The 24075-nt window shown below is 48.1% G+C and overlaps 1 protein-coding gene across 3 annotated transcripts; it reads right to left on the bottom strand.

The window, feature by feature from the left end:
* Positions 1 to 9550: 9550 nt before the first annotated feature.
* On the bottom strand, positions 9551 to 22773 carry Pex26 (peroxisomal biogenesis factor 26). Of its 3 annotated transcripts, XM_031383273.1 has the most exons (6): positions 22670 to 22773; positions 21954 to 22319; positions 20399 to 20539; positions 18659 to 18954; positions 15551 to 15697; positions 9551 to 12222 (listed from the first exon to the last, which is right to left on the bottom strand). In XM_031383273.1, exons 2-6 carry the CDS (start codon positions 22175 to 22177, stop codon positions 12119 to 12121), a joined length of 912 nt encoding a protein of 303 aa, XP_031239133.1. In that variant the 5' UTR covers positions 22178 to 22319; positions 22670 to 22773; the 3' UTR covers positions 9551 to 12118. The 3 variants fall into 3 exon arrangements, with proteins under 3 accessions (XP_031239133.1, XP_031239134.1, XP_031239132.1); XM_031383274.1 differs by lacking the exon at positions 22670 to 22773 and having other exon boundaries at positions 9551 to 12219; positions 21954 to 22574; XM_031383272.1 differs by lacking the exon at positions 22670 to 22773 and having other exon boundaries at positions 21954 to 22573.
* Between the last annotated feature and the right edge of the window lie 1302 nt (positions 22774 to 24075).

Raw genomic sequence — 24075 nt, 5'->3', positions numbered from 1 at the left:
AAAAAAAAAAAAAAAAAAAAAAAAAAAGTGTAATGAGGATACTGACATGTGGCTCTCCACAACTGATGGCTTCCAGCAGGGAAGTGGAAGAGGAAGGACTCTGTACTACTTTAAGGGGCAGGCCACTGAACGTTTGACCATGATCCAGTGAGTATAGAGATAACACAATTGGACTTGCGTTTGGGCTTTTTTTTTCCTCTTTTTTCTTATATTTACTTTTTTTCTGGCAGGGAAGGGAGGTCACATGATTGGGGAGACAGACACGGAAGGACTAAGAAATTAATGTGATCGGAGTGCATGATGTGAAATTCCCAGAGAATCAATAAAAATGTTATGCTGGGGGGGAGAAAGGTTAAGGCCCTAATTCAACAGGACTGGTGTCCTTATAAGAAGAGGGATAGAGTCTAGGGATGCGGTCCCACAGGTCACCTGAGGGCCCAGCAAGGCAACCAGCTGCACACTAAGGAGACAGGCCTCAGGAGAATCTCACCCTACCTGCACTTGATCTTAGACCTTCAGCCCAAGAAAACACATTTCTACCCTTTCCTCTGCCTGGTTCTGTATTTGCTTTCGCAGCCTGGGTGGACTGATAGAGACTGTAGACTAAGACTCGTGTACTGGGGGCTGGAGAGATGGCTCAGCAATTAGGAAGCCTGGCTGCTGTCCCAGAAGACCCAGGTCCGATCTCCAGCACCCACGTGGCGGCTCACGGCTGCCTGTAACTTCAGTCCCAGAGGATTCAATGCTCTTTTTTGTTTTGTTTTGTTTTGTTTCGAGACAGGGTTTCTCTGTGTAGCCCTGGCTGTCCTGGAACTCACTCTGTAGACCAGGCTGGCCTCGAACTCAGAAATCTGCCTGCCTCTGCCTCCCAAGTCAATGCTCTTTTTCTGGCCTCCACTACCACTGAGCACTACCCGCATACAGTACCCAGGCACATGCATGCACCCACACACATAAAATAAAATGGAAAGACACACATAGGACCTCATAAATAGAATAATTTTTAAAAAAATAAAATAAGCGTGTGCTTCTTTTTGATATTTAAGTCCTCATTCTTATAATTATTTGACCTCAGCAATGCTAGGATGGTTACTGATATTCCCCTGCCCCACCCTTATCCCCAGGTGCCCTCACTGAGTAGACGTTTTGAAAGACAAAGGACATGGTTTTCCCCATTCCTATGTGTATGAGAGTATGTGTGTGTGTATTTGTGTGCATGAGTGTATGTGTGTGTGCATGAGTATGTGTGTGTGCATGCACGTGTGCGTGTGTGTGTGTGTGTGTGTGTGTGTGTGTGTGTGTGTGTGTGTGTGCTACTTTAACTGGACTACAAGGTGTCAAACTTCTGGGTGTATCTGTGAGAGCATTTCTGAATGAAATTAACATCAAATTAATCAGATGTCTTCCTACACCCAGATAGGCTCTCCCAAATGAAGAACAGAACAGAGCACAAAGCTAAGTTATAAGGGCGCGTCTTTGTTTTCTTGCATTCGGATTCGAACCAACACCGTGGACTCTCCTTGGTCTACAGCCTGCAGATTGCACATCTCAGCATGCACGAATCTTTATGATCAATTTCATTACAGCTAGGGGTTTGGCTTGATGGTCCAGCATCACCCTAGAAGGGACAAGGTTCTGGGTTTGAGGCATATGTAAAAGAAATAAATCTCTTTAATCTATATGTAGGTAAATAAAGACATTTCCATTCCTTGGAGGAAGCTAATAAAATCCCCTTTCTGCAAATAGAGAAACTGCATCCAATGCAGGCGGTTTGTGAGAAAGCAACCACCCACAGCGCATTTGAAAAGCCTCCTGAAGGAAACACCTCTACCTCCATTCGCATTCTGGTCAGCCGCTGTGACATACAGAGTTCTGGTATGCATCTCTATAGAGTGAGTTCAGATTACTGGAACAATGGCAATGACCTAAAACCTGAGCCATACTCATTTGAATAGGAGATAACATCTACAGAATAAACAGGAAAAGTTAGTCTACATAGGAATGAATCTGTGTATGCATATTTGTGTCTGTGGTGGTGAGACTGAACCTTGAGCCTTGTTTAGGCTAGACAAGCACCCTATAACCGATATATCTGCACTCCTTGTTTTGCTTTGTTTTGTTTTGTTGGGTTTTTTGAGACAGGGTTTCTCTGTGGGAGCCCTGGTACCCTGGAACTTGCTCAGAAGACCAGGCTAGCCTCAAACTAAGAGATCTGCTTCCTGAGTGCTGAGATTAAAGGCTCCAGCCAACACCACTCAGCTTCTTTTTTTACCTTTTATTTTTGAGACAGTGTCACCGTGTTACCTGGGCTAACCTTAAGCTTACTAGGATTTGGATCCACCAGTCTCACCCTCCTGAGGGTCTGGGATCCAGGTCTACTGGTGATGTTCACATTTATTTGTGCAGTATTTCCTGATGCTGAGTAAACGCTTTCTGTGTGTTATTTCTTTTACGTCTCCCAACAGACTACAGAAAAAGAAAAAAAAAATTTTATCACTTTCATTGTACAGATAAAGAATTTGAGGCTTACAGAAGTTGATTCTTAGTCCTGATTAAACAACTGGTAAAAAGCAGAGTGTGGCTTCCCATCCAGGAGCCTGATGCCAGAGGCCTGAGCTTCCCTGTGATTGCTGGCTGTGAACCCGGAACCGGGAAGCCAAGCCTTACATGAAGGGGCTTGTCCTTGTTCTCTTGGCTTAGACCTGAAGGGTGCCGCCAGGTAAGGGGTGGGTGCCAAAGATGGAGTTTACCTTGTGAAAAGAACTAGGAAGAAGCTTCCATGCCTGTTGCCTGTGACCAACAGCAAGCAACATCTCATCATGAAACAACCTGGATTCAAGTACTTGACGTACTTGACATCGGTAATTAGCGTTGCGTGCCCCCTACCGCCTTAACATCCTTAAGTGTTAATACTCCAACCTTACTCTCTCAGAGTCTAAAGGGCATTTGGAAAAGGAAGGGTGAGCATTTGGACCATTAACATCACGGACACAGTGGCCCCCTTTTCAAGTTTCCATGGTTACGGCAGCTGTAACCAGTCTACCACCAGGGAAAAAAAACAGATCGCAGGACAACCTTAAAACTACCACTCCCAGCATCCATTCTCCTAGGGAATTCTTCTGAAGTTGACTTTGGGTGACTGGGTCTCTCTGTCAGTGAAAAGATGGCATCTTCACCCTGGTTCTCCGCACCCGACTCGTGCTGACTGGCCGAAGTCATAAAGGGCAGCTTGCAGGCATTGTCTCTTTAGCTTCTTCAGCTTCAATTCTTTTTTTGTTTTTTTTTTTTCCTTTTATTGAGTATTTTCTTTATTTACATTTCAAATGTTATCCCCTTTCCAGGTCTCCCCTCTGGAATCCCCTATCCCCACCCCCCTCCCCCTGCCTCTCCACCACCCACCCACCCACTCCTGTCTTCCCACCTTGGCATTCCCCTACACTGGGGCATCAAACCCCCACAGGCCCAAGGGCCACTCCTTCCACTGATGTCCAACAAGGCCATCCTCTGCCATATATGTGGCCGGAGTCATGGGTCCCTCCCTGTGTATTCTTTGGTTGGTTGTCCAATCCCTGAGAGCTCTGAGGGATCTGGCCTGTTGACACTGTTGCTCCCCCCATGGGGCTACAAAGCCCCTCAGCTCCTTCAGTCCCTTCTCCAACTCCTCTATTGGGGACCCTGCACTCAGACCAATGGTCCAATGGTTGGTTGTGAGCACCCACCTCTGTATTTGTCAGGCTCTGGCAGATCTTCTCAAGAGACAGCCATATCAGGCTCCTGTCAGCAATCACTTCCGTTCATCCACAATAGTGTCTGGGTTTGGTGACTGTATATAGGAGGGATCCCCAGGTGGGGCAGTCTCTAGATGGCCTTCCATTCCTTCAGTCTCTGCTCCACACTTTGTCTCCATATTTGCTCCTGTGAGTATTTTGTTCCCCCTTCGAAGAAACACTGAAGCACCCACACTTTGATCTTTCCTCTTCTTTTTTTTTTTTTTAAATTATGGCATTCTTTTTTTTTTTTTAAGATTTATTTATTTATTTTATGTGTACACTGTAGCTGTACAGCTGGCTGTGAGCCATCTTGTGGCTGCTGGCAATTGAGCTCCGCCCCGCTAGCTCCCTCGTAATTCTCTTCAGACGCACCAGAAGAGGGCGTCAGATCTCATTACGGGTGGTTGTGAGCCACCATGTGGTTGCTGGGATCTGAACTCAGGACCTTCAGAAGAGCAGTCAGTGCTCTTACCCGCTGAGCCATCTCGCCAGCCCGATCTTTCCTCTTCTTGAGCTTCATGTGATCTGTGTCACCGCCTGGGAATAGGAAGTGCCTTTGTTCCACACCCCCCCATGTAATATTTTTTGACTTTTTGGGAATTTCTCATCATACACCCCAATCCCTCATTTCCCAGTTATTTCATGACTGTCCCAACCCTTGTAACCTCCCTTGCAAAAGAAAATAGAAAATTAAAATTAACAACAACAACAAAAAGTCTCGCTGACCCCTCTGGGCAACAACCGGCTCTTCTATTAGCCACAGCCTTCTGTCACACCTGTCACACCTGTCACACCTGTCACACCTGTCACACCTGTCACAGGTTAGGTCTCCAGTTCTGCCTTGCACATACCACCCTGTTCCTCTTGTCTTTCCCACCTCTCCACCACGTATCTCTTTATCATAGTGGCATTGGAAGCTGCAGTGTGTTGCACAGTCCCTTTTGCCCAAACAGCTTTCCTTGCAAATGTTTATTGCGCTGAGTTATTGGTCTGGTTCAAGGCCTCTGACTTCTGCTACACTATCGATACAGGAGTCTTGTGGATACTCCTCTCAGATATCCTGCTGTTACCATGAGTCACGGAGATCCTGCAGCTTTGGCTCCAAAAGACCAGTTCCTTCATGAGCCCCAGCAACTCATAGATGGGGGAGATGGTGGGATGGGCTAACTCAAAGGCCTGGATCTGGGATCTGGGCCTAGGTGGTAACTGAGTTGGTTAGCCTGGGCCTCCACCAGGTCCCCATGCCACTGAATGGTGGCCAGCAAGGGGTGGGACAACTTTCCCACACCTACACCCCCTGGGCCAGCTCCCTCCTGAGCCCACACCACCATTGTTTCCTCCATACAGCAGCCAGCAAGGGGCAGGGCCAGCTCTGTAAAGCCCTCGGGCATCAACATGGCTTCAGGTGGCCATCCAAACCACAGAGATCCATCTGCACGGCAGGCAGCCTTTGGTAGTAACACAGGCCGCAGACTTCAACACAGCCTTTGGCCACATCTAGACCCTAATCCACTCTTGGCCCTCTGTGGCTGCACAGATCTCGGGTCTCATCATGGCCTCAGGTGGCTACACATCACGTCAACATGGACCCCCAAGGCAGCCTGAGGACATCACTAAATCGGCCGTCAGCAGCTCTGACCGGCTACATCCCCATGGATCTCGGGCTTCATTGCGTGAACTTAGGTGGATTAAGACTTAGATCTATGCAGTCCGTAGCGCCCCACCCCCACCCCTGGCCCAGAGCACTTGTGGGGGGTGCAGCACCAGCTGAGATTCAAGAGAGTGAGCATTCAAGATTCGGGCATTCAGCATTAAAGATTTGAGATTCGAGCCTCTACCCTCCTGGCTCGAGCTCCCGCAGCCCCCTGGGACTCCAGCCCGGCCCATGCGGCCCGAGTGTGCTTGGAGCCCAGGGGTGCTTGCTGCACCAGTCCAGAGGAGATGGCTGATGTTTTTGATCCAGTGTGTTTTAGATGGCCTCAGATGTACCTAGACTACTGAGCTGCCAAATTTTTCATTTCTCTCTTTTGCAATGATTGTAAAAGCCTCATGTCATTTTTTGAGAAATACACTCAGACCTTACACCACTCGTGTTGAGTCTGTTTGTCAAAGCCGAATCCCATGCACACCTGGCCAGAACCCATCATCCCAAGGAACAAGGGACCCCGTAAGAAACCCCAGTCCGTGGCAATTGCAGCCTGGGACTGAGGACCACAGACACCAACATGATCTCCCATGCCCCTCTGGTGGCGTCCTGGACCATGGTGGTGGGTTTTTAATGACGCCAGTTAACCACACACACCACACGTGGAGCTCAGTAGAAGGGGACAGAAGGTAGTGAGTACTTGGAGCTGAAAGTCAAGACTGCACAGAGAATAAAACGCAGAGACCATTAAGGTCAAGGGACAGAGAAAATCTTATCTCCTTCATCAATTGCTTCAGGCAGCACCTCAGGCTTACATCCCTCAAGACATCTAAAGTCAACACAGATAACCACCTGCATATTTTAAAGTAACTGAGGCACTGGAAAGATGATTTGTCAAAACAATGGAAAAACGAAGAAAAGAGAAGCACAGAGTGAACTAAACCAACGAGGAATAAAAGGCAACAATTGGGATAGGGAATATGGCCAAGATCACATGGGTCTAAGTTCTCTCTGCAGGTGGAAACTGAGTCAAGCAAACTTTGAATTCAGAACAGAGCTGGGGAAACTTCCAAATGAAGGTGATGGTGGTTGGACTCACAGAAGTAAAGCTAGACTCTATGAGAGCAAAGGGTAAGAAAAGGACCCCAACCACGGGTCAGACTCCTCACCCACCTCCCCACCACAGCCCTGGAGTACTTACCCACCTCCCTACACCTATGGCATAGCCCTACAGAGGAGGAGAAGGCATGGAGCTTAGCAAGGAATACTGTCCTGCCAGTGTGGGAACATAAGCATTTTACGAAAAGATGGAGGGCTAGAGGAGAGGCTGGAGCAGAGCTCTAGATCCTGGTCTAGATCCTGGGTTCTAGCACCAGTATAGGAAAAAGAAGTATGAATGTTTTTTCCAGAGCCTAACACCTCTGAAGGTGGGGACCGTTGGTTACAGTTTAGCCATACAACAAACATCTCCATATAAATATCACTGATATTGTTAAAGTGGCTTTTTCTTTCAAATGGAAATATGTCTACATAAGTTCTTTGGATTTTCAACCTAATGTGTGTGTGTGTGTGTGTAGAAATATATATATTCCTAAATATATATGAATATATAATTCCTTACTATATTTGTTGTATACACATATATGATAAAGATAATAAATTGGGGACCAGCAAGATGGCTCAGGAGGTAAAGGTGCTTACAGCCAAGCCTGAAGACCTAAGCTGACTCTCAGGACCCACATGGTGAAGAGAAAGACCCAACTCCGACAGCTTGTCTTCCTCTGACCTCCGCACAGATGCTGTACCATGCCTGTGCACATACATAACGGCTAAAGAAAATGTTAAGTTTATAAGTTGGATTCAGTATGAAATTAATCACATCCTTAATAATAATATAGAACAATCACAGTAACACTATAATGACAGGCATGTTCTCTCTCCTCTCTCCTCTCTCTCTCTCTCTCTCTCTCTCTCTCTCTCTCTCTCTCTCTCTCTCTCTCTGCCTCAGAACCTTACTGTATTGTGTGTATTCAGTTTGGTATCCTCCGAAGTTAACTGAGGTTGTGGAAAGCAAGACCTCAGATAGGTGGACAAGCTGAAGCAATGCTTTGAGACAGGAAAATGGTAGCTGAGTAAGAGGAGTTGTGCTTAGCAGGTGTGAGGCCCTGAATTACTCCCAGGGTTATAAAAGAGCAGAGCTTGTGTATTATCAAAAGGCCCTGGGGGGCTTACTGACAACATCTGGGTCTACTAATCCAGGGCAGGGCTTACTAAGCTTCTCAAGTCATCACCCTCATTGCATTTAACTTCTAATTCAAAGTACCAAGGAAGGGAGGCAAAACCGGATGGAGCGAAGCACAGAGGCCTGCCTACATTTAAGCATTTCTCAGTTAACTTCCAATGAGCAGGGTGAGATCAGCCAGGGCCAGGAACAAGCAGTTTGCCTAACTAAGGCAGAGGTAAACAGCGCCACTCTGTGAGGTCAAAGTCCACTGACCCTGCGGCTATTTACAAACAGTGGAAAGTCGGGCTGCCTGTTCCCTATACACTGTTCTCATAGACCTTTCTCTTTCGGCCATTTCTTCTGGCAGCTTTCAACGGAGCCTGTGGGTTTAGGAAAAACCTGCAAGTCCAGAGTGTACACCGGCCTGCCCTCCACCCAGACACACAGACACTGCTGCTCGGGCAGCAACCAGGTGGCCAGAGCCGCTCTGTACTTGCGACAGTAAAGAGTTCTGACCATCATCTTTGGAGGCCAGTGGTGGCAGCACTCGGGAGGCTGAAGCCTAACTATCACGACATCCGGGGCTCTGTTAGCCAACCCAGGCAATGTGGTGGTGTGGACGCCGTCACAAAAGTTGGTTGGTCAGAGGTTAGTTTTCTTAACTCAGAGTTATGTGTGTGGGTATTTTGCCTGCGTGTATGTATGTATGTATGTATGCCACAGTGTGCCTGATACCCGAGGAGATCAGATCCCCTGGAACTGGAGATGCCGATGGCTGAGCCAGCATGTAGATGCCCAGAAACACACCGAGGCCCTCTGCAGTGTAACAAATGACCTTAACCACTGAGCCATCTCCCCGGGGCCTGTTTTTGTTTTTAAAAGAGAAAGTGATCTTGTCATACAACTATGAAGAAATGAGGCAGGTCTGCCTGTGTGCACAGGGAGCAAAGTCACCTTGATCAGTGAGGTTGGTTTTGGTTTTGTTTTCCCTTTGTCTTTTCCAAGTGTGGCAAGGGTGTGTAAAACAGTGTACTTTCATTGTGGAAGAGAAAGGAAAACTTGGAGGAGGCGTCAACACAGCCGTTGCCCTGGGGCAGAAAATGGGGCATGGGAACGGAGGCATGGAAGGGGCAGGCTTTGTGTCCCATGATGGCCCTTCTACACCTTAGGCATTGTTTTGTATGTATAAAACTCTATTAATGGTCTTCATACACATATGTGCAAACATGTGCATGCAAAGAGCAGGAGATGTTACATGTCACATCTTCTTAGAACTTCATCTCCTTCAGGTGCTGGCGATCCTGCTGCCTGCCCACTTCCACCTGATCCCGCCACCCACACCAGCCCAGCCTCCTGTCTAACCATGGGACAGTTGCTCCTGCTGTCCTGGGCACTCCGTAAGTTAGAATATCTGTTCCATATCACACACTGCAGACACCTGAGGGCTGATCAATTCTATCTAGTTTTCCCTAATACATCTGCCTATTAACAATGAACTCCGGCTAGAGAATGACAGAGAAGGCTGGGGGGTCGGGGGGAGGAGGGGACGGGTGATTAGAACCTAGAGGGTGAGGAGGCCTGGGTCTCATTCAGGCTGTGACTCAGGACAAATGGTTTCACCTTTCTGAGTCTCAGTTTCGTTAACTAAAAAAGGTGATTGCAAGATACCATCTGCAACTGAGACTCTCCAGAAGCAGTATCTCCCAGTCCCAGCATGCACTGCTCTTTGTGGACACCGATCCCCGTCTGAGACTAGCCAGTCCCAGCATGCACTGCTCTCCGCGGACACAGATCCCCCTCTGAGACTAGCCAGGACGTGTGGTGTCTTGAATGGCACTATCTAAATGCAAACAGCATAAGACATTTTAAACATTCTAGAAGCCTCGCTACAGAAAGTGGAAACAGCTGAAATGAGTTTAATTGATTTTATTTAACCCAATATATCCAAATTATTATTTCAACATAGTCAATATAAAAATCTTTGTATTTCCATTCTTTCATTTTATTTTTTAGTACTTGGTCTTTGAAATCCAGTGTGTACGTTTTACGATTACAGCACGTACTGTGCTGAAACGTGTGTGTGTGCACGTGGATGAGCCACAATTCAAACGCTCAAAAGCCACCTTTGGCTGGTGGCCGCTGGGCTGGGTCTACCAAGAAGGCCCTCCCTTCACTCTGACATCTTTAAGCCCAGAGCTGAGGACTAGCCTCTATCCTCGGAAAGGTCAAAGTAACAGCAGCAGTTTGGGATTCGAGTGCCTCACCGGATAGGCAGGTGGTTAGGGTACAGGCAGCCCCGCAGCAGTCAGGTAAAAATAACCAGAGCCCCGCCCCGTGGGCCACCAGCAGAATGACTATGAAGAGCATCGGGAGAGAGCAGAAAGACAAGCCGGTCTGTTCAGGGTTTCACAGCACAGGACGGCTCGCACCAGAAGCGCATGTCCTCTTCCACCAATCCACTCACCCCCTTGAGGACCCGCCCATGCTCAGCTGGGCCTGGGAACAGCCACTGCTCACAGGAACTGTGGAAAGTACCCATTTACTCATGGAAGAGGCCCTGTGAGAAGAGGACCGACTTACAGAGAAGGCTGAACCCTGGCCAACAATCACCCACACAGGAATGTGTGCCCGACTCAAACACTGCGCAGCCTTGCTTTACAGCCTCACTGGCACTGGCAGAGAGGTAAATGGTCCCACCACCACCAAGCCCCTACTGCAGGAGCGGCAGGGGACAGGGGCTGGGAAACAAAGAATGCTGGGTAACCCTCGAGCGAGCCTGGAGAGCCAAGGATCTGGAACAGAGCTGCTACAAGACCCTCCAGCAGTTACAGCTAAACCAACACAGGGAGGGTTGGGCAGCTAGAAGGCAGCCTGCTCAGAGAACACGACAAAATGGAGAAGGAGCTGTCAGCCAGCCAAACCTGCAAATGCTGGGCTAAGGTTCTATTAAAGAGAATCCGGATTTGTATCCTGTAGGCCATGGAAGCCACTGAGGAGTTTCTTCTAGAGCAGTGAATGTACAGATCCTCATTTCAAAACCATTGTCATAAGGTGTGTGAGTCAGAGGTTCCAGAGGCTGGAGGGTGGAGTTCAGCACTAGAGCCCAGGCGTTCCGGGTCAAGTTGGACAAAAACAGTGAAGGAATCACTGCCAAGGGATTCCAACCCTTCCTGAATCCTTTTTTCTCCCCAGTGATCTAGGGTCTATTTAAAAGGCATACAAAAAATAAAAAATAAAAAATAAATAATGGTTCTAGTTCCCAAGTCTTCAGGATTTTGATGGAATTCCAAGTGTCTGTGAAGTTTCCTCTGTTGACTCAGTTCCTAATTATCAACCAACAAAGGGCTAGCAAAACTTCTGCCCTCTTGCCATCTGGTGTCAGAGATCCAGTGTGGGCGGTGACTGAGGGCCTCCATCCTGGTGGCACCATAGTATTCTGTACTTTCTTACACAGACATGCTGAGGTGTGTGCAGTGCCTCCTCCCTGGGATTGTCCCTTCGACCCAAACACCCCCCCAGCCCCCATGGATCTTGCAACTCACCTGATTACCCAGTTCCATTTTCAGCTCTCAGCCCTGACCCTGGCCTACTTTTCACACCACATGAGCAGAGAGACTTGGGCATCATTCAAACAACAGACCACAACTAGGACCCAGAGAAAGAATCAAGGAGGGACAGTGGTGAGACACAGTTGGCTGGACAGGTCAGAAGGAGGTGGGGTAGGGTAGGAAGACACTGGGTCCAGAACATGCTTTGTGTTCAGTTCAGAGTAGCGCTTGGCCCTTGGCATGCTGGAAAACTGAGCTAAGACTCAGCGGAACCCAGAAAGATCACATTCCCCAGAGATAAGGTCAGGCAGGCTCACTTTGCTCCCAGTGGCCACCTGGTGAGCCTGGGTGGGTCAGAAGCCACATCCTGTCTGAACAGCAAAATGCCTCTAGCAGAAAGCCTCTTGCCCCACTACCACTACGGGACCAATAGGGGGATGGTGGGCTGATTCCAGCATCTGTGGGAGGGCTGTGGGGGCGTGGGGACCTCTGGTTTTACTCAAATTCAAATACTGAGCTATGGAGCAGTTTTCAGAGGTAAATGACCAAGGGCCACTCCACCACATTTGCAAACTCCAGGTCCCTCGGCACCCGATCTGGAAAGTCACCCTCTGCCTTTGTCAAGAAACCAGAATACCTCCTGCTCCTAAAACCCTCCTTTTTGAGGAGCTGTTGCAGTGTCCTGGGCAGTCAGACTTGTGTTCTGTGTGTTGGGCCTCAGGCACCACTGTTCCCGCACTCCCTTTGAGGCCGGCCACAGAGGGATACCAAAGGGAGGGTTCAAAGGCAGCAAGCCACGGCTCACCTGCCCTGGTCACTCTTTCTAGAATGAATGGACCCACTTCCATGGTGCCATCTCGGACCCAGCCACTGGGCTCAACTTTTCTGCTGCTGTAGATGTGGATTGTCAGAGGCAGCCAGGTAGGACCACTCAGTCCCGGAGGGTGAGTGGGTAGAGCCGAGAAAGTGTGGCATTCTGGATCCGGCGGAAGAGCTGGGTCAGCTGGTAGAGGAGGGGCAGCGAAGAAGGAGCTGCTGTGGGGAAGGGAGAGATCATCATGAGTGTTGTTCCCTCCATGGTAGCTAGGAGACACATCCAGGACTCCCGCTATTCACAGCCTCTTCAACAACAAGGAATTTCTCTTCCTCTAAGATGTTTTCTCCACTTCAATTACAGTAACTTTAAATATTCTAGGGAAAAAAAATCCTGATTTATTACAACTTAATCTTTCTGATATTTACACAGACGCTGGTGACTCTCGGAGAAGCCTACACTATGCTTCTGGTGTCTTGGGTGTGTCTCAGGTGTGCCTTGCTTTCTTCCAAATGTCTCTCTCTTAACTCCCATGTTTAGGCCTATTAAAACATTTAATTGGGGCTGGAGAGATAGCTCAGTAGTTAAGAGCACTTGGTGCTCTTGCAAAGCCCTAGGTTCAGTTCCCAGCACCCACACTGGAGGCTTACAACCATCTGTAACTGAAATCCCAGGGAATCCAACACTTCTGGCTTCCAAGAAGACCAAGAATGCATGTGGTGCACATACATACATATTTCTTTAAGTCTAAAAAAATGTCTATTAAAGTGGCCAGCCTGATCTACAGAGTGAGTTCCAGGACAGCCAGGGCTACACAGAGAAACCCTGTCTTGGGAAAAAAAAAAAAAATGTCTATTAAGCCCCAACTCTACTTCCTGAAAGAAATAACTATTAACAGTGGCGGCTGTGGCTGGGGCTGGGGAGAGCCATTGGGAAGACTTTCATTACACTCGTGCCTTTCTATGCTTTTCAGTTTGGAGCTTTAGGACAATTTTACCACAAATTAACTACACTGAAAATAAAGAAAACTCTACTGTTTGTTTTGTTTCCTTGTTTGGATTATAGACTTTAAAAACAAACATACAGGAAGCACATATTTCTACCTTTGTGTTGGTTTGATTTGGGAAGGTTGTTTTAACTTTGTCTGAGATGGGGTCTCATGTAGCACAGGCTGGCCTTGAACTTATACAGGCAAGGATGATCGAGCTGAGCCTTCTGCTTTTATCTCTTAATGCTGAGGTGCTTGGGAACTGAACCCAGGCCTTAGTACACACCAGGCAAGCATGGTATCTGAGCTCATCCCTGGCCTCCAAAATAAGGAATACATATATATCTCTCTTCAACAGAAAAAATACCCCAGCACCTTAGAAAGCTGGGGCAGGAGCTTCAGCTGGGACTAGAGGTTGAGGCCAGCCTGGGCAAGGCCAGGAGACACACACAGACCTGCCCCTCTAAGTGTGGGGGGACAGCGTTTAGTGCTAAGGAGATGGCTCAGTGGATAAAGTACTTGCCATACAAGTGTGAAGACCTAAGTTTGAATCCCAAACACCCACTTGAAAGCCAGGCATGGGGGTAGCCCATGCCTGGAACCTCATGGCAAGCTCCAGGTTCAGTGAAGAGACTCTCTCAAAAACTAAAGTAGAAGGGCTGGGGCTGGGGCTCAGTGATAGCACAGTCACTCCTCAGGTATGAGGCCCTCAACTTGATCCCCAGTGGCTGTCACTGTCATCGCCATCATTGTTGTCATCATCATATGGAGTAACCAACATCAACCTCTAGCATCCAAGCATGTAAACATCTGTGTGTGCAGGTGTGCATGCGTGCACACACATGTGCACACATGCACACACATGCACAAACACATACACAGACACGCTGCACACACACACATACACACACACACACACACACACACACACGTGCGCGCATACACACACACACACACCACACAGTGCAAGCAGGGGGAAGAAAGGTGTTTATTCCTCTAAGGCTAGGGATGAAACCCAGTCCTTCATACATATATGTATGCCATATGCTGCCTAACTCTACCCTCAGCTCTCCCTACATGATATTTTTCTTTAAAGTAACTGACCTTCTCCTCCCAAGCTGTAAATGCAGTCCCCCGGGGTCCTCCTCTCCTGAGGAAGCTCTGAGCTGCCAGACACCCAAGTTTGAATGGCTTTCTTTTGTCACCATTTAGGAGCTCAGGGTTTAGGGGAAGTTATAAGGAACTTCAAAATTCTTATCAAATATGCAAAGTAGAGAGTCAGGAGCAGATAGGAAATCACCGGAACTAAACTTCCCTTTTTCCTGCCCATGTTGGGTGTGTCTGCTCGCCCTTCATTTCTGTACTGTTTCTGAAAGCTGTTGGTGGCTTTCCTGTATAACCAACAGGGCTGTCCAGAGGGAGCATTCCTGCTCAGAGTCCAACAAAGGAGAGAGGAAGCCAGGAAAACAGGGACCTAAAGCTCCAGGTAGGTGGCAGCTTTAAAAACAGGCAAACTGTGTGACTCTGGTCTAGTCACTCTGCTTATTAGATTTCTCAACCAACAGTGAAAGAGGATGAAAGGTTTCTCATTTCTCCTTGGTTTTGAAAGTTGCGTAATCCTATCCTACATCTAAATTCTTGAGAAAAGGACAGACTACTTAACAACACAGAGAGGGTACAGCAGAAGCCTGGCTTGGTGGTGCCCACTCGCAACCCCAGCATTTAGGACGCAAAAACTAAAGGGCTGATGCCACTCTGCCCTAGGCAGCAAACTGACACCACTCTGCCCTAGGCAGCAAGACTCATCTTTTTTTTTTTTTTTTAAGTGGGAGAGGGTGTTTCTCGAATGGCAGCCACCTAACTGTGGCCCAGTGTCTGCGAATAGGAGTGACCACTACCCAGGTGTTTTCCCAAGTCTCACCTCTACTTCACAGTGAGGCGGAAGGGCTCAATCACCCAAGGGCCCAACACATATCAGTCAAGGAAAGCTCTTTTTCTTTTGGGGGGGTGGGGGGTTTCGAGACAGGGTTTCTCTGTGTATCCCTGGCTGTCCTACGACTCACTCTGTAGACCACAGGCTGGCCTGGACTGGACTCAAACTCAGAGATCCGCCTGCCTCTGTCTAGGATTAAAGGCATGTGCCACCACTGCCCGGCTTGGGAAATTTCTATAAACCAGAATATCATTTAGCTGTTTCAATTTTTTTTTCCCCACTATCTTTTAAAATGTGTCAGACGTTCATTTACAATGTCAGGGTCACACTAGCCAGGAGACGCCTGGATCAACACACTCTACTTTAGGTGTTCCCATGTGGAAGCTTCTGAATGTTGCATTCTGACTAGAGGTCGCCCCTGCATGGAGCAGGGCTCGCATGATGCCATCAGCATGCAGGGCGGCAGGCAAGTGTTCTCCAACTGCTCTAGATTCTAGGCCTGGTCCCTCCTTCAGAGGAGGTGGACAGACTCTTGTTCTTTGTGGAGGAAGCTCAATGTCACAGGAGGTGGCTCCCTCCCAGGCCATGCCTGCTCTCATAGACCCTGCTGTCACACCCCTTCACTCACCTGGGTCAAACCGTAGAACCAAGAGGCAGAGGATCAAGGCAGCCAGGAGGCCCTTTCTGAAGGGCTGAGAGACGAGGTGGCTCACCACAGAGCCCCAAAGCCGTCGAAGCAGCACCAGCAGTGACAGCAACTTATGAGAGAAGGAACCTGGCCAGGGACAGAGCATCATGGCAGGGTGAGTCAGGCAAATGGGATCTGGAGAATCAACCCAAACCAAATGAGAATGATTTCCCAGCTCACCAAGTAGTTCAAAAGGAAATACTGAAAGCTCAAAAAAAAAAAAAAAAAAAAAAAGGTTTGTTTGATTTGGCTTTTGTTGTGCTGAGGATGGATCCCACAACCTTGTAGATGTTTGACAAGCATTCTACACTGAGCTGTTTGGATGTTTGTGATCTGGTAGGTCCACAGCTATCCAAGATGTTTAAGGACAGGCTGTATGAAGATGAAGTCAGTGGATAGAAGACCTACGCATCTTTGTATTATAGACTGACTTGTGTGAAATAACTCAGAGCCCTTTTTTTTCTTTTTCTTTTTCTTTTGGTTTTTTAAGACAGGGTTTCTCTGTGTATCCCTGGCTGTCCTGGAACTCACTCTGTAGACCAGCAGGCTGGCCTCGAACTCAGAAATCTGCCTGCCTCTGCCTCCCAAGTGCTGGGATTAAAGGCATGTGCCACCACTGCCCAGCAACTCAGAGCCTTATTTGTGACCCATTAACACGAAGAAATGGAGGGCCTTTAATATATGCAGTAGAGAACTCAGGCTGGAGAGATGGCTCCACGGTTAAGAGCACTGACTGCTCTTCCAGAGTTCCAGAGTTCAATTCCCAGCAACCACATGGTGGCTCACGACCATCTGTAATGGGATCTGATGCCCTCTTCTGGTGTGTCTGAAGACAGCTACAGTGTACTCACAGACATTAAATAAATTTTTAAAAATGTGTTAAAAGGACTGGTAAGATGGCTCAGCGGTTAAGAATACTGACTGCTCTTCCAGAGGTCCTGAGTTCAAATCCCAGCAACAACATGGTGGCTCACAACCATACATAAGGAGATCTGGCACCCTCTTCTGGAGTGTCTGAAGACAGCTACAGTGTACTTATATATAATAAATAAATAAATCTTTAAAATAAATAAAATAAATCTAAAAAAAAAGTGTCTTAAAAAAGAGAGAGAGAGAGAGAGAATACTCAAGACTGGGATTCTGAATGACACGCCCGCCCTGGCGGGGCCTTCTGGACTTGCCCGCCCTGGCGGGGCCTTCTGGACTTGCCCACCCTGACGGGACCTTCTGGACTTGCCCGCCCTGACGGGACCTTCTGAACTTGCCACACAGGTTACTGTTGTGCTCATTCTCATGTCCAGAATTGTCTGGGGACAGAGAACCTCTCCTACCAAATGCCCCTACTAGATTGCCTGTGGGTAAGCCTGTGGGACATTTTCTTGATTAATTATTGATGTGGATGAGGCTATCCCACAAGGGGGTGGTACCATCCCTGGGCTGGTGGTCCTGAGCTATATAAGAAAGATGGCTGAGCAAGTCCTATGGAGCAGGCCAGTAAGCAGCAGCAACCCTCCATGGCCTCTGCATCAGCTCCGCCCTGACTCCTTTCATGATGGACTGTGCTGTAGAACGTGAGATGAAATAAACCCTTTTCTCCTCAAGCTGCTTTTAGTCACGGTGTTTTAGCACAGCAATAGAACCTAACTAAGACAATGGTGGTGGGCCTGGGCAACCCCCGAAACCACAACCTGCTAACGAAGTGGATCTATCCCAGCAGGTCCACACAGAAAGGTACTTTGGAGAAAATGATTATAGTTTCCTGATTAAAATAAGAAAATAAAATAGGCTTTCCTATAAATTTTAAAAAGAAGAAAGGCTTAATGGTTCCTAAGCTGTCCAAAGACAGAAAGTGCTGAGAGAGGGGATATAGCTAATTGTTCTTCTAGTTCTGCTCTGAAATGGTTGTTTTGTTTCTGGTGGTGGATAAGCACATAAAAATGGATTTGATGATTTGATGGAAAGTATAATTCCGGTGTGAAACTCCACAGCTTCTCTTCCAATGGCTACTCTAACTGCACAGAAGTTCACTGGACTGTACAGTCTTTCAACTTGATTAGTTTTTGTATTTTGGTTTTGTTCTTTAATTTGCAACCATTTTTGCCATATCTAAATTTTTGTTTAGTTTATTTATTCCATCATACAATAAAGGGATGCAACTTTTTTTTATAATCAAGTTTACACATACACACACACACACACACACACACACACACACAAATATGCTCACCTTCTGGCACCCACATTGTGAGTCTCACAACTGCCTGTAACTTCTGCTCCAGATGGATTTGATGCCTCTAGCCTTCACAGGCACCTACATTCACATGCACATATCCACACATAGGCAAATGCATTGACATAATTTAAAATAAAATATATCTTGTTTTAAAAATCAGAAGGCCCTGCTTCAGGAGACAGGTGATTTCCTAGCCCTGGGAGTCTTCACGCCCAGACTGAGAGGGACTTCGAGGCCTGAGGAGGAAGGATGGTCTAGACCAAGGGTCTCTGAAGTTCCTGGAACAGAACAACCCCACTCCTAAGTCCGCACCACGGCCTTGTAAGGATGGTACCAGAAGCCAGTGAGCAGCACAACTGTATGCTAAAGAACAAGGCTGACCTCAGCTGAGAAAACACAATGCTCACAAGCTCTAGCTCAATGAAGGCAGATAGGGAGGCCGGGCACAAAGCTGAAGAAAGCCATTTTTACTTTGTAAGTTACAGAGTTAAACTACATGTGGATTGGGGCCAGGGTTTGGAGGAGTAACAGCTCCGTGCCAACAGGATGAAAGAAGCAAAAAAATCTAGTGCGAGGATTCCAAGGAGATGCCTGATCAGACCCCAAAGGGGTCTCTTTTCAAGAGACAAGTCAGGGTCAAGAGACCCCACATCACCTCCCCATGTGAGACTCTCCTTGCGCTCCAACTTCAGAGTCTTGCTTGGTTTGTATACAACACAGAGTTAGTCTTAAGTTCCTAAGCTTAAGAAACTCAGATATGTGTAGGGGATGCCACGGGACTGCTTGGCAGAGGCCACAAAGCCCCGATGTCCTACCTTCCTGGCTCAGCTCCTGGGGCTCCTGGGGGTTCGAGTGCTCCTTCGTGGGCTGTTGTCGTGCTGTGTGGATGGCCTGGAGCACTTCCACCTGCTGCTCCTCGCTGAAGGCCGCACAGCCCACTGCCAGCTCCTCGGCCTCTGACAAGCGACCCAAGGGTAGCAGCAGCTGGAGCAGGTGAAGTTTGGCCAATGATCCATATTCAGGAAGGCCCTGGTTATCTGGGTCTTGGAGCCAGGCACCGGCCACACCTAGCACAGTTCCAGGTTCTTTCATTTTGCTGTACAAAAGGATGCTGTGTCCCCAAACAACACAGTCCCACAAAAAGAAGAGTCAGTGCCTTAGAGGGGTTTATTCAAAACCACAAATGTCTATAATCCTTCCCTCCCAGGTCCTCCAGTCTGTCCTTGTGGGGCATGGACACTGTTAAGAATTAGAGACCAGGGGCTGGAGAGATGGCTCAGCAGTTAAGACCACTATTGCTCTTCCAGAGGTCCTGAGTTCAATTCCCAGCAACCACATGGTGGCTCACAACCATCCATAATGAGATCTGATGCCCTCCTCTGTTGTGTCTGAAGACAGTGACAGTGTACTTACATACATAAAGTAAATACATCTTAAAAATAATAACAATATTAGAGACTAGGGGTGGGAGCCAGTGATTAAGAGTGAGCACTGTTCTTGCAGAAGACTGGAGTTTTATTCACAGCAATGATACTGGGCAGCTTGAAACCGCCTGTAACTCCAGCTCTAGGTATCTGAGACCATCTTCTTTCTGGTCTCTAAGGGCACCAGCACTCCTGTGCACACACTAATAACTTTTAAAAATAATAACTTTTTTTTTCTTTTAAGAATTAGAGACTGAGGGATGGAGAGATGCTCAGAAGTTAAGAGCACTGGTTGTTCCTCCTGAGCACCCATGTTTGATTCTCAGCACCTACATGGAGGCTCCCGACTGTCTGCAACCGCAGTCCCAGGGAATCCAATCCCTTCGTCTGGCGTCTGTGGGCACCAGGCACACATGTACTGCGGACATACAGTGCATGCTGCACAGACACACACTCAGGCAAAATAAAACAAAACGTAAATTATTTGCTGCCCAAGCCTGAGGCCCAGAATTGGGACCCTGGCAGCCAAGTCCCAAGCTGGAGGTGGCTCCGCCCACACCTGCAATCCCAGCATTGATGGGGAGGAGCCAGGAGGATCACTCAGCCTAGCTAAAAAAGAATGTGAGGTCCAAGGACAGACCCTGCCTCAAAGGAATAAAGCAGAGAGTGATAGAGTACTCTGAGTACCCTTCTCTGATCTCCATGCACACATGCATGCACACCACACCCATACCACTTATACACATACCCACATACACATAAATTTTTTTAAGAATTAGAGATTCCCCAGGAAGCATCAGGAAGCGTGATTGGCTCTGTCCTCCCATCAGTCTGCTTCACTACTATCTCGTGTGTGTGTGTGTGTGTGTGTGTGTGTGTGTGTGTGTGCGCACACATACACACACACACACACACACACACACACACACACACACGTGCATGCACACTTTCTTCTTATATCCTACTCCCAAATGCCTGCTTCTCTTAACTGCCTCGGTGTGAGGTCTGAACAAGATGAGGAGACCCGAATTCAAAGGGAACTGACTAGGAATGAGGACAAAGGAGTCAGGAGACCCCGACTCACGAGAACCCGTGATCCCACCCTGAGCTGGTTCTAGCACAAGGACCTACCACAGCTCCAGGACTTTGGGAGGCAGCTTTTCAGGAACCTGATAATACTGGAGGACCCAGGACAGGGCTTCTCTCCATCGATCCATTTCTGCCAGAGCCTGGATCCCCACGACACACAGGGAGCATTTCACCTCCACGATGCTGACAACAGAAAACACAAGTCAGGGTCAGACTGTTCCCCCTCTCTCCACGCCCTCTTCCACCACGCTGGGACAGGCAGCCAGCGTCCACTCAGAGGGAACTACATTTACCTTTTCTGTTATTTATTGGCCCAGGCCTCACTTCTGGTCTCTTGGGCTGCCTTTCCACCCTGGAGTTAAGTTCTGGAAACCTCTTAGAGGCGAACGAGCTATGGCCTAACACATCTCTGCAGCCAAGAGGAATGAGAACTGAACAAACGGAAAGGTGTGGGAACAGCACACCGCGAACATGCAGCCAGCAGAAGCGCGAACATGCAGCCAGTAGGAGCGTACTGCGGAGAGTGGGAGTTGAGAGCGCGCTGACTGAGAAATGGGCTTGGGGTGAGGCTTCTGCTCCTATAGGGACTTAACTGGTTTTTTAGAATTATCTATGTCCAGCCAGGCAGTGGTGGCACATGCCTCTAATCCCAGCACTTGAGAGGCAGGTGGATCTCTGGGTTTGAGTGGAGCCGGGTCTACATAGTGAGTTGCAGGTCATGGCTACATAGAGAAACCCTATCTCAAAATGAAGAGGAAGAAAAAACAAAACAAAACAAAAAAGAAGCTGGAGAGATGGCTCAGCGGTTAAGGGCACTGACTGCTCTTCCAGAGATCCTGAGTTCTATTCCCAGCAACCACATGGTGGCTCACAACCATCCGTAATGAGATCTGATGCCCTCTTCCGGTGTGTGTCTAAAGACAGCTACCATGTACTCATATACAAAAAAATAAATCTTAAAAAAAAACTATAAAACTATATCCAATGTACATAAGCAAAGCCCTCAACCTTCATCCCCCTAAAACCACAATCAATTCTCTCCAGTGTTTGTTTCTCTGCAGTCAACTTTGAGTGTTCTGTCTACTGCCTCCTCTAGTGTAGCCTCGCACCGCTCTTAAGAAATGGTGCCCCCAGCTGCCAGAGGAGGCCGGTGCATTAGAAAGAACAACCTAAAGCAATCTAAAGGCAATTCACCCAATCTTTCAACATGACCAGAACAATGTACTTCTGCCCTGACACCCCCTCCCCATCTTGCACGATCTGCCAAGGCCAGGAATGATTAGGAGGTGGGTTCCCAAAGGAGGCTGCTACCTGCTCACTGATCCCCCTCAGGACTGAACACTAAAAAGACATCCACCCTGCCCTCCTGCACTGAAAAGGTGAGCCAAGAACTGCCTGTGGCATCCCTCCAAACTGTTGCATGATTTGACGTCAGGCTACAGTATCACGAGTGCCGGCTGAGCAACCAGCCTCTCTCAAAGAGGAATCCCTAGGCAAAGCAAGGTGTAAGGTGGGCGCAATCTCGCAATGCCAGAAATTCTGAGATCGAGTTCCTTCCCCCAAAATGATCCAGAAAGGAACCATGCCCAGCACGTACGTGCCACTCGCGGGCTCCTCCGCCAGGCTCTGCCAGGCTCGTTCGCAAGTCTCTAGTGCGGCATGGAAGTCCAGGTGCACCACCAACAGGTCGGCCGCCTCTTCCAGCAGGTGCACCGCGGGTGACACGGCCGGGAGGGCGAGCGCGGGCTCGCTGCTCCGCAGAGGGCCCACGAGCCCTTTCAAAGGGGCTGCAGAAGTCGAGGCGTCGCTCTTCATAGCCATCCTGGGAGCTTCCTGGGTTCGACCAGGTCTCCTCACTCGTCAGGAGGACAACTTCTCCGGAGCTTCCTGGAAATCCGGAGTGGGCCTGGTGGATGACCCGCAAGCCTCGCACTCTTCCCTCCACGCCTCTCCGGGTCTGTTCCTAGGGAAGGACCATGAAGGCGCTGGACCCCGGGCAAAGCCTGAGCTTGCCAACAGTCTAACACTTGGGGACTGGCCTATTCAGGACTTAAGGTCCAGAACTAGTTCCTCCCGTTCCTGGACCTGTGCTAAAAGCACGAAGGCTCCCAAAGTAGAGAGCGCGACAACAGAAAACCCGCACTGGGAAGCCACTACAGCGGACACCTCCGCCCCACCCCGCTTCGCCACAACGGCGCACGCGCGCGCCCTGGGGCGCAGGATTCTGGGAGTTGTGGTTCTGGCTTTTTGGTACTGTGAAGCTTTGGGGAGCCTCTGGCGCCTAGAGACTGTCATCTTCCAGAGAGAACATACCAGATGACAAACTTCGGGGTGGGAGAGATGGGAAAGTTGGACCATTAGGGAAACGCCTTTGTTCTGTGAAATGCAATCCTTCCCTCGCTAACCGGAAGAGGACGGACGGAAGAAATTCCTGTAAGGAGGAGGAGCTACCTGTACCTTTATTATTAACCGCTGACGGGGTGCATTGAGGAGGGTCAGCTGGGAGATTAGGATAAAACGAAAAAGAAAAAGAAAACCCTGGAGCTGGCTATTTCCTCTTCCTGGGTTCGATGCTGCTATAAAGTGTGGCAGAATGCAAAAGCGCTTTCTGTTATTTTTTCATTTCTATGGGTTAAAGGCTACTATTACTCTATTTACAGGTGACATAGGTCACACAAATAAGTCACAAAAACATTGTCAAATCAAAGAAAGCACTTTTCTTTTTTTGGCTGAATGGAGTGTCAAGGCAGAGGTATAGAACTGATCTATGCTTTGTGTTCAGTTCATCAACACAAGTGAGTTACATAAACTCCTGGATCCTGCATTGTTTATGTAAATAAGGATGTCATAAAAACAAAGCCATACACAGGTCATGCAATTCTTCAATACAGTACTGGACCAATGTAAGAACTGATGCTTTATAATATACAAAAAGTAAATATATATAAATATGTATATTTTACATGTTGTATTTATATTGTTTGTTTGTGTTTCACAGGGTTTCTCTGTATAGCCCTGGCTTTCCTGGAACTCACTCTGTAGACCAGGCTAGAGCCTCAAACTCAAGGATCAGCCTGCCTCTGCCTCCCAAGTGCTAGGATTAAAGGAGTACACTACCACACCTGGCTTCCTATTATTTAATTTTATACAGACTCATAAATCACCAATTATCTGTGTGCTTCAGGCAGAATTTCCCAACTCTTCCACATTTATACTCAGCCTTCATGGTTTTACTGCATCCAGTTTTCTACCTTTTGAACTCTTTCCCAAGCTTTCCTAGAATCCCTTGCTCCTAGTGACTGGGTAAGACCCCTAGGCACTAGGACAAAACCGGCTCACCTCATAGATGCCTTAGATTGCTAACACTGACACAGCAGCCTTTAAATCTCTGCAGGAGGTCCTCGCACAGCTAAGACAGAAATGCCAAGTCTGTTAAAGCCCAGTACTGTGACCGTGTAAGGTGAAAGAGCCAGGATGTCACTTGTTTAAAAAAAAAAATACTGTTTGGTTTTACCCAGCTGAGGACTAGAGAGATGGCTCAGCAGTTAAGAGCATTTGTTTTTGCTGAGGCCCTGGGTTCAATTCCCAACATCCACATAGCAGCTCACGGCCATTTGTAACTCTAGATCCACGGATGCAATGCACTCTTTCTGGCCTCCTGGGTTATCAGGCTTGCACATGGTGCACATACATACATGTAGGCAAAGTAGACATACACA

This window comes from Mastomys coucha, unplaced genomic scaffold (assembly GCF_008632895.1).
Source record: "Mastomys coucha isolate ucsf_1 unplaced genomic scaffold, UCSF_Mcou_1 pScaffold20, whole genome shotgun sequence".
In the NCBI taxonomy this organism is placed as follows: domain Eukaryota; kingdom Metazoa; phylum Chordata; class Mammalia; order Rodentia; family Muridae; genus Mastomys; species Mastomys coucha.
The sequence above is the reverse complement of the archived record's forward strand: the minus strand, read 5'-3'. Positions and strand labels throughout refer to the sequence as shown.